General features: G+C 38.2%; 1 protein-coding gene and 1 long non-coding RNA gene across 6 annotated transcripts; one reads left to right on the top strand and one right to left on the bottom strand.

Annotated features, from left to right (window-relative positions):
• The first annotated feature begins 752 nt into the window (after positions 1 to 752).
• On the top strand, positions 753 to 2,009 carry LOC126769716 (uncharacterized). 5 transcript variants are annotated; one of them, XR_007669419.1, is made up of 6 exons: positions 753 to 875; positions 917 to 998; positions 1,120 to 1,160; positions 1,201 to 1,364; positions 1,648 to 1,770; positions 1,892 to 2,009. It is a non-coding gene; the product is annotated as an uncharacterized LOC126769716 (long non-coding RNA). The 5 variants fall into 5 exon arrangements; XR_007669416.1 differs by lacking the exon at positions 1,120 to 1,160 and adding an exon at positions 1,039 to 1,079 and having other exon boundaries at positions 1,648 to 1,729; XR_007669417.1 differs by lacking the exon at positions 1,120 to 1,160 and adding an exon at positions 1,039 to 1,079.
• On the bottom strand, positions 1,908 to 8,100 carry LOC126769706 (SHC-transforming protein 1). Its single transcript, XM_050488627.1, has 9 exons — positions 7,741 to 8,100; positions 7,563 to 7,633; positions 6,507 to 6,741; positions 5,343 to 5,506; positions 4,595 to 4,756; positions 3,677 to 3,777; positions 3,340 to 3,506; positions 2,456 to 2,578; positions 1,908 to 2,055 (listed from the first exon to the last, which is right to left on the bottom strand). Exons 1-9 carry the CDS (start codon positions 7,831 to 7,833, stop codon positions 1,930 to 1,932), a joined length of 1,242 nt encoding a protein of 413 aa, XP_050344584.1. The 5' UTR covers positions 7,834 to 8,100; the 3' UTR covers positions 1,908 to 1,929.
• Positions 8,101 to 10,539: the final 2,439 nt, after the last annotated feature.

Below are 10,539 nucleotides of genomic sequence, written 5' to 3'. Positions count from 1 at the left end.
TGAATCTTAACCGACGATCGTGGGTTCAAACCCGGGCAAGCACCACTGAATTTTCATGTGCTTAATTTGTGATTATAATTCATCTCGTGCTTTACTGTGAAGGAAAACATCCTGAGGAAACTTGCATGTGTCTAATTTCACTGAAATCCTGTTTTCTAATAATAATAATTTGAATCAAGTTAAATATTTTTTTGTTATATTAGTAACCTAATATAATAGTTTATGTAAAGCCAAAAGTAGAGAATGATAGGCATAATTTATTAAATATTTAATTATTACTAACATGCAAGGCTATATATATTAATGAGAAGCCAACAGCTCAACAACACATTACGGTTAGTTTAAGTTATAAATTATCACATACTGTAAGAGATAAATAGAATTAAGTCGATTGAAACTGTACCTTCATAATGTTTCATAGTATTTAAATTTTAGGTTAGTGAAATATATTAAAATATAGATTTCCTATTAAATTTCATACGATAAATAAAAATGATGAATATTTAGTTATTATTGTGATCACGATGATTTATAAATGATTTTTCTAGTTACGGCTATGGATTTAAATTTATTGTTATAGTTTGCCATGTTATTTTCAGGATAAGACACGTTGACTACGTATTTTTGGACACCGTGTGTGTACAATAGTTAGTTTTATATAACGATTTGATATACTTTTCATAAGACATTTTAATATTAGTGGAACAAAACATACTAAAATATCACTTTAAATAGCAATAATGTTAAATGAATGTTAAATGAATTATCATACCATTGGTCGAAGCAACCCAAGTTTGGACTCGCAGACTCTATCCAAGTCCGGGTCTAGGTCCCAAGTGTGAAGCAACGATATGAGAATCGGCGGGGCCCGCTAGGTGATGACGTACCGCGGGCGGTGCGGGGCGTGGCCCACGAGCTGATGACGTACCGCGGGCGGTGCGGGGTGGGGCCCACTAGGTGATGACGTACCGCGGGCGGTGCGGTGTGGGGCCCACTAGGTGATGACGTACCGCGGGCGGTGCGGGGCGGACCCACTAGGTGATGACGTACCGCGGGCGGTGCGGTGTGGGGCCCACTAGGTGATGACGTACCGCGGGCGGTGCGGGGCGGACCCACTAGGTGATGACGTACCGCGGGCGGTGCGGTGTGGGGCCCACTAGGTGATGACGTACCGCGGGCGGTGCGGGGCGGACCCACTAGGTGATGACGTACCGCGGGCGGTGCGGTGTGGGGCCCACTAGGTGATGACGTACCGCGGGCGGTGCGGTGTGGGGCCCACTAGGTGATGACGTACCGCGGGCGGTGCGGTGTGGGGCCCACTAGGTGATGACGTACCGCGGGCGGTGCGGTGTGGGGCCCACTAGGTGATGACGTACCGCGGGCGGTGCGGGGCGGACCCACTAGGTGATGACGTACCGCGGGCGGTGCGGTGTGGGGCCCACTAGGTGATGACGTACCGCGGGCGGTGCGGGGCGGACCCACTAGGTGATGACGTACCGCGGGCGGTGCGGTGTGGGGCCCACTAGGTGATGACGTACCGCGGGCGGTGCGGGGCGGACCCACTAGGTGATGACGTACCGCGGGCGGTGCGGTGTGGGGCCCGCTAGGTGATGACGTACCGCGGGCGGTGCGGGGCGGACCCACTAGGTGATGACGTACCGCGGGCGGTGCGGTGTGGGGCCCACTAGGTGATGACGTACCGCGGGCGGTGCGGTGTGGGGCCCACTAGGTGATGACGTACCGCGGGCGGTGCGGTGTGGGGCCCACTAGGTGATGACGTACCGCGGGCGGTGCGGGGCGGACCCACTAGGTGATGACGTACCGCGGGCGGTGCGGTGTGGGGCCCACTAGGTGATGACGTACCGCGGGCGGTGCGGGGCGGACCCACTAGGTGATGATGTACCGCGGGCGGGGCGGCGCGGGGCGGCCTCAGGAGCGCGGCACGGGGCGGCGCAGCAGCAGCGCGGAGTCGGCCGACACGATGGGCAGCTCGTTGCTGCAGTGGTACTTGATGAGGTGCGGCACGCTCTCGAACACGCGGTCCTTCGTGCGCACCTGCCGAGTGCGACACATGCTATCTTTTTTTTTTGTAGAGTATAGTTTTATAGAGTTCGTGCGCAAATAAAGGTGCATTCTCAAAAAACTCTCGTGAATTATAACATTATACCTACTTCATAGCTAAATTCGTGTATTATCTTTCGAAATATTTCATCACAACAGACAAGATTATGAATTATAGTCTTTGTTCGTTAGAACACGCTACTTCAACGGTCTACATAACGTAATAACGGAATCTTAGATTAGCGTTAGACAACCCATTCATTGAGAAAAGTTATCAACTACATAACCTCACGCTTCCACCGATAGTGTTGAGTAGTAACGGTTAACGCGTATAAAAACGCGGGCCACTTTGTATTATATACTGATTTTATTGAAGGTAGAGAAATGAACGTACAACTCCATTAGGGTCGACCAGCAACAGATGCTTGTGCGCGCCTCGCCTCGCCCCGGTCAGCACGAACTGTCCGGGACACGCCGTCGATTGCCGAACTAGAAACTCGCCATCCTCCACCACTAGCTGCAAATAATGACATATGTCATGTATATATAAATTCCATTATGAACACTTCCTAACTACCTAAAACATAGTACTCAAGATGGAATGGCGGAATTAATTGTACACATTGTGTAACCTCTGTTCTCAAGTAAGTGACTATAATATGTCTTGTTGAGAATAAATGTCTTTAAACCTAAACCTAATAAATTCCAATCGAAGGAGTCTTTTTTTTTTTTTTTATAGAATAGGAAGGTGGACGAGCATATGGGCCACCTGATGGTAAGTGGTCACCAAACGCCCTTAGACATTGGCATTGTAAGAAATGTCAACCATCGCTTATAGCCAATGCGCCACCAACCTTGGGAACTAAGATTTTATGTCCCTTGTGCCTGTAATTACACTGGCTCACTCACCCTTCAAACCGGAACACAACAATATCAAGTATTGCTGTTTTGCGGTAGAATATCTGATGAGTGGGTGGTAACTACCCAGACGAGCTTGCACAAAGCCCTACCACCAGTAGAGTCATTTGCTTATTACAATATTATATATTACTCTATCTTTATCTTTAAGATAAACAAATCTTAGATTTAGCTCTGTTATATTATGCAGTCAAAACGGTTCTTGATTAATATATTTTTATTTAAAACCCAACACTATTCCACTTAACTACTAAGTACTAGTAACTAAGTAAATGTATTCACTTTAATTTTTTTTTCCAATATCTGGTCAAGTAACACTTCGCCAACATTTAAAACAAAAAAATAATATGATGATCTTACTCTTTCCGCTGCAGTCCTCGATATAGGTCCATGGTACCAGGTTTCCCTTGCCAGTAGAGCTGATTGTGTAGCGGGAGACAGAGTCGGAGGCAGATCTTCTGCAGGCGATGATGACGTGGCTGGTGATGTCGACGTCGCTGAGGAGACCGGGGCCGCAGTGAAGGGCTCTAAAATTGATTCATTTATTAGTTGTTTTGTTCCGTTAGAAGAATAGAGACACCTCAACTCGTAGGTGAAATAGATAGAAATAGTTACCAAGGAGGGTTGGCCTCAAATAGGCAACCTTACATTGCAGCGATCTACTAAGAAACGACAAAGGTAAGCGACGGTCACTTACGCATATCAAAGATGTCCGTGTGGTGATTCGGCAAGAGTGCAGTGGGCGGAGTCCGAGGCGGAGGAGTCTGATTCACGTAGTGCCGGACGCTTTCCTCGCATCTAAAGAACATTTTTTTCAATACATTAGGAATATAAGGCGGTGGTTATGCCATCGCCTGTCAGCTTCAAGACCGGTTCATAGCAAATTAAAACTCGCGGTCTATTTTAATTTTTTTTTTCATATCATTCATTGACAAAACTTCTGGTTCTATAAAAAGCAGCAAATCAAATAATTATTTATTCAAGTAGGCACATGCGTCATTTTACAGTATTGAATTAAATGTAATACTAGCACCGGTTCGGAATGAAGAACCGCCAAGAAACACGGTAATTACCCTTTTACACTTTTTTAATTACAGAGTCAATCAAATACAATTAAATATATGCGTAATCCTGCTTGGAAATCAAGAAATTCTAACTCCAAACTTTTTTATCATATGTATATTCTAGTGTAGAGTAATGTCCTTTACCTATTCTTTCATTATTTATCATCAACGAATACATAGCGGAGCGATGTTACCAAAATCAGACATGGCGGCCGCTCTCAACGGAAGTCTAGACAACATTACCATCGCAGAGATCACGAAATCGGCTTTTATGTTTACTAAAGCTCAGGGGGGGGGGGGAGATCACTGACTTCCTAGATCTCGCCTATTATTTGTTACAGAATACCTTTTGAATACGAGTAACGGTCACTCCATAACCTGCAGTCGAATAGACAAGACCCTTGTAGCAAAGCGGTAGATAAGCGACGTGCCACGACTTGTTATTTCAATGTGTGCGTTCGCGAATAGTTTACAAATGTTTTTTTACACGTAATGTATTTGTAAGAGCGTGTGTGTAATGTATATATATGTAAGCGGGCAGAGACACTCACGAGGAGATGGGTGCGAGCGAGGCTAGCGGCGGCGGCGGGGGGTGTCGGTGAGGCGCGGGTGGGTCGGCGGGGGGCTCTGCGGGGGGGATCTTGTCGGGCATGTCGTTGTAGTACTCACGCTCGTCTGCCGCGCTCAGCGGACGAGAGCCATTGATGTTTAACCTAAAACCGATAGAATATAAATATATATAGCACAAATAGATTACCTGTATAATATAAAAAAGTGTTTTTATTTTACGTACAACGTACGTAAGTTGTATTATTATTGTAGCCACAGGTGTGAAGGTTTTAGGCATATCTATTGCCCTTAGAGGGTACCTCTAAGGGCAATAGGTGGCGAGCGAGTCGTATCGGAAAGTTACACAAGATGTCAAACATGTTATAAATAAATAATGTCTAAACTATTTGTTTTGACAGGAATAAATGTCACCATCTTTTTACGTACTTTCTCTTACTCCATATAATATAATAGGTGGTGACCACTTAAATCAGAACGTTCAAATGCAGCTCTACTTTTATTTAATTAAAAAAACATATTTAATATTTTTATGTTTTTAATTATTGTGTACGAATGCTGATAGAGAATTTCCGCTAAACATTATTTAAATATCTACATAATATTATCATTGTTGACGATTCATCAATTATCATCTATTAGAACTGATACTTGGAAATTGTATAAATAAGATGAGTCATATGAGGATAAGATCAATTTCTCTCCAATAAACATTGTTATGTGGTGACTCACGATGTGGGCTTCGTTAGGAACTCTTTGAAGCGCAGCTCGAAGGCCTGTCCGATGGTCGCGATGACGTCCTGCGCGAGCCGCCCGCCGCACTCCAGCACGTAGCACGCGCGCCACTCCGCCGGCGGCGCCGACTTCGCTACGTATGCTACGAAGTCTAGTGAATCCTGAAATTATTATCTCAAATTATATAAATATATAATATAAGGCCGAAAGATTTATGTATTTCATCGTGCTGTAAGAAATAGTTCAAAAGATTGTTACACGAGTAACCACCAATCCTCATTGGAACAGCGTGGTGCTATAAGCTCCAAATTTTCTAAAAGAGAGCACAGTTCTCACCTTAGCTCAACTGTGATATATTTACAGGCTCATACTTTTATTGTCAGAAATAATAAAAAACATTAACAATAGAATAATAATTGAAGCATGTGCTTGTTGCTTCAATTATCATTAAATAAGCATATTTGTATATATTTGTAGTCTAATATGGTAACAATAATTACTGGAGATAGATGCCAAGATTTTTTTCATAAAACATAACAGAGAACACTTACTAGTGAACCTGTTTCTTTTGATACAAGGCAAAATATTAAGGTTACATCTCAAGTCTATAAAGTATATATAAGGTTATAAACACTATTTTCTTATTAGAATAATGGGAATTCATATTACTATTTGCCATCCCACAAAGAACTATTTATGTTTACGAATAAGTGTAATAAAAAGGCTCAAGCAAAAAGATCACACTAGCAACTTTAACATAACTAGACAGCTCATAACATTTATTTTGTAGATATATAACCGTTTTTATTTGGTATAAAGATGACAAATACAGATGACACGCAAGTTTTATTTAGAATGACCCCTGTATATGGAGCAAGTCACAATGTTTTGCTAAATGTAGTCTAGATTCGGACTTGGAATATGATATGCATTTATTAAATTAAATTTAAAAAAAAATTTATTAATGCATATATTAAAAAACTAAGAGTGTTACCATAACTTTAAATGAAATTTGTTATGTTCAGAAATCATTTTAAATATATTAAATAAGGTTTTCCTCTATAACTATAATTGTCATTTTAAATGACTTCCTGTTAAGAAACACTCATACTATATTTTAACAAAAAAAAAGAGTAAAGAGTTGTATTTGTTTCAACTCACCTGGTCCCCGCCTGATGCAAATGAGACACGAGGCATATCATGGCGAGCAATAGTCTCACCTCCCTCTAATGCTGCTACTGTGATAGCTCTGGATGATACTGTCAGAGCCACATTTGAACCAGAGTGTGACATTCTAGGCCTCGCTGCTAATGCATTGGCGGCAGCTTGACACACTCGACGCTTCTTATCAGCTGATCTTAGTCCAGCAGCTGCACATACTCTAGCAATGCATTCTCTACAAAAAAAAAAACAATATATATTTTGTTTTAGTCATTATGAAAAATATATATTATATAAATTTTTAAATAAAATATTTAAATCAAGTTTGTAGATTCATATAAACTTAATGTTATTTATTTGAAACAAAATAAAATAATAGTTTTATTGCAATATATTTATAAAGCTATCTATCTGTTCATATAACATTATTTTTTTTTAATTATTTTCAAACAGACTAAGAATGCACTATTTGTTAATAACAGTCACTGATGCTATAGATGCAACCACTGAATACAGTTTAAATTATATTTCTTAATTAAAATACACACTGTAATTATAGCAATTTTTCTTAGTATGCAAGATTATATTCAAATACTTTATATGTATTGTGTCCTCAAAACTATTGATAAGAATTGGTCCCATTATACACTCATTAAAAAATAGACTAAAATTGTTATATACCAAAAGGACATTACACAACAATGGCATAAGCACTGATATGAATGAAATATTTTATTGTTTATTATATTCATTTTGTTATACGATTCAATATTATGTTTATAGAAGTCAAATTAATACTTTATTCAAGTAGTCTATAACATTGAATTATCGCTAGAACTACTGGTTCAAACTGACCCTTTGAAAATGCACGGGACAAAGTAAAATATTACTAAATCATTTTATAAACTGTAATACCAGAATTATAAAAGGGGCTAATCTAGAACTATAATTTTTGATCGTCTTTTTTGAGTAGAATAGTCAGAGTAGAAATAGTTTGAAAACTATTTTGAAAGATCAAAACAGTAAATAATGTTGTCACTAAAACATTCTACTTACTTTGCTACTTGTGATCTTGTCTCGAAATCTAATTTTTTCATTGATGTAAGAACCTCCATGCAACCAATATACTGGAAAATAAATAGCTAGATTTAGTCTATCTGAATACTAGAACTATCTTGTGAAAGTATCTCTAGATTTGAATTACTTTTTGTAACATAAATCGAATGTATCTTACCCTTACTGCGTAAGTAATTCCATCGCTAGCTAATACCGAATCGGGATGGAGCCAGCCCCGAGCCGGCTTAGCAACAAAAGGTCCGTCACCCATGTTAATTAAATATATGACTGGGAATCAGAAATAAATGGAAAACTTATTCATTTACACTTAACTTATTGATAGTTATTATAAAAACACTTTCATTGTGATTCAAATCATTTCATTTCAATGTAAATAATTTCGATAATAGATAATTATTTGCACTTTGAGGTCACAGGTATAAAATAACAGAACAGTATTTAATTATTCCCTAAATTGGGTGTAGCTGGTGATTAATCGTTTTCGCAAAAATATCGCTCTTTTTACATAAAGTGAAACTTTTTGACAGTATTATACTAATACTCAATCCATAGATGATAGACTGTTTATATGTGAGTCATAGATAATACTTTTGTTTCTGTTTACATTAAGGCTTTTAAATGACCAAAGTGCTTTGATAGAATACGAATAACGAAACTGAAAGATTGTAGTTACAATTAATAGGTTCACCCTCGGTTCACCAGTCATAAATTCGTTAATAAGGTTAACTTGAAGTACATTTCTGTAATAATTATATTTTTTTATTTTATTGTTAGTATCGAATAATAAATGATATATTCATTAAAGAGTTTTATGTTCATAAATATTGCCAGTATTTTAAAAAATGTTTCGAGATATTTAAGAAGCACGTGAAAAAATACGCGGAGCGTGTTGTGGTTCATGGATTAGTGCAGTACGGGCGAATAGATTCGTTGGCGTATGCTTATATCTAAAATTAATTCTTTTACACGTTCCAAGTTAGAATTTTATTAGATTCATAATGACTAATATTTCGGCAACTTAGCTTGTTTAGAGAAACAACCTAATAGTTACATAGTTTTTTTTTAGAATTTTTGATTCGATATTCTCGATATTGGACTTTGTCAAAAAAAGGTTAAGTAACAGTTAAACTATGTTATTCTGTTGTTAAAAATCATAAAAAATTAAATTTTCCTATGCATAAGATTAATATAATCCTTTAAGTTGATCTTTATTTGGATTTTATATATAATGTAAATTTTTAAGAGTTAGCTTGTAGCCAGACGGGAAAATGTAATCAGATTAATGATTAACGATTACATCTTTTAATTAACAATTGATTCTGAAGAGGGCGCGCAGGGATAATGTTGAACATTTGACTCTATCACTCACTTAATTTTTTTATTACTTTCATATATATTACATATAGTCTGGATATAGTTTTCGCGGTTTTATGTATGTTTATGTAAAAGTCTCAAGCTTTCACTTTTCGTAATAAGCAACTTGATGATTTATAGATAAACTATTACAACTGGATTTATAACTCCACATGCAAATTCATAAATGAGCTATCTTATTACTTTATTAATAAAATAATAAAAATGTAGCATGTGAAATATTTTCATATAAACATTATGAAAAAGGCTTGAATATTCTGAATTAATGACATAGCTTATGAGCGGCCTCACTATTTCAGGCAGATATAGACAGGTAGTTTTGGCTACAAGGAAATTAAAAAAAAATTAACACTTACAATAGTCGCCCTTTTTTTATTGACCTAAATAATAAGGTTTGATATTGAGACGCCGATGGGTGGGCTCGGCATGTGTGTATAAATGTTGTAGTCTAGATTGTGTAAAAAATAATACGATATTATAATATTATCGCATAAAGTATATGTTATGCATATCTATTTAATTTACACCTTTATATTATAACAACCGGCATTCGGGACTTAAGTGTTCCTCAACTGGAGGAGGTCATAACCTACTTCAATGAGTGAATCATAAGTTGTACTTTTAATTATTTTATTTATGTAATAAGAACATCTACTATATAAAATGCGTTGCTATAGCTTTGATGTATTTTTGCTATATTTTATATGGAATTATTGAACCGTGATAGACCAGTGGTTAAATGACGGAAACTTTACTAAATAAATAAATAAAACCCAGGCAAGCACTACCTAATTTTTATGTGTTTAATTTGTATTTATAATTCATTTCGTGCTCGGCGGTGAAGGAAAACATCATGAGGAAACCTGTATGTGGCGAGTGAATCTGTGTCTGAACTAGATAAATAAATATCTTTTTTTATAGAATAGAAAGGCGGACAAGCATATGGGCCACCTGATGGTAAGTGGTCACCAACGCCCATAGACATTGGCATTGTAAGGAATGTTAATAATTGCCTGTAATTACACTGGCTCACTCACCCTTCAAACCAGAACACAACAATATCAAGTACTGCTGTTTTGCGGTAGAATATCTTGAATGCAGACATCACATATATATAACAAAAACATTATAAAAGACATTCGTTACCTTTTTGATATTGTTTTTAAGTTCTTAATTAGAATTTACCGACGACAGGGCATTGCGTGCGTCGATTTAGGTGAGTACCACCATCAGAGCGTCACGGTAGCATGCGAAAGCGATCCCGTGGCGCTCCACGTTAAGACGAAAAGGGTACCGCTGGATTTTTCGTGGGTATTCCGAAGTTCGGGGCGTATTCGGCGCCTTGGACACCGGCGAGCCCTACATACCTCCCCACTGTTCCCATGGGGGAAAGGCGTAACGCATTTTTCCAGCGTTAAAAAAAAACTGGGTACCACTATCACTTATACTCCCGCTTAACTTTAATACTTGGAATCGGTTGAGTGAGTGAATAAGTTTAATTAGGAAAAAAGGACACATAGTAACTTAGATTTCATGGCTAGCAGCGCATTGATTGTTTAAAGACTGGGGTGTACTTCTTGCA

The sequence above is a fragment of the Nymphalis io genome, chromosome 1 (assembly GCF_905147045.1).
Source record: "Nymphalis io chromosome 1, ilAglIoxx1.1, whole genome shotgun sequence".
NCBI lineage: Eukaryota > Metazoa > Arthropoda > Insecta > Lepidoptera > Nymphalidae > Nymphalis > Nymphalis io.
This window is presented reverse-complemented; position numbering and strand designations above follow the sequence as displayed.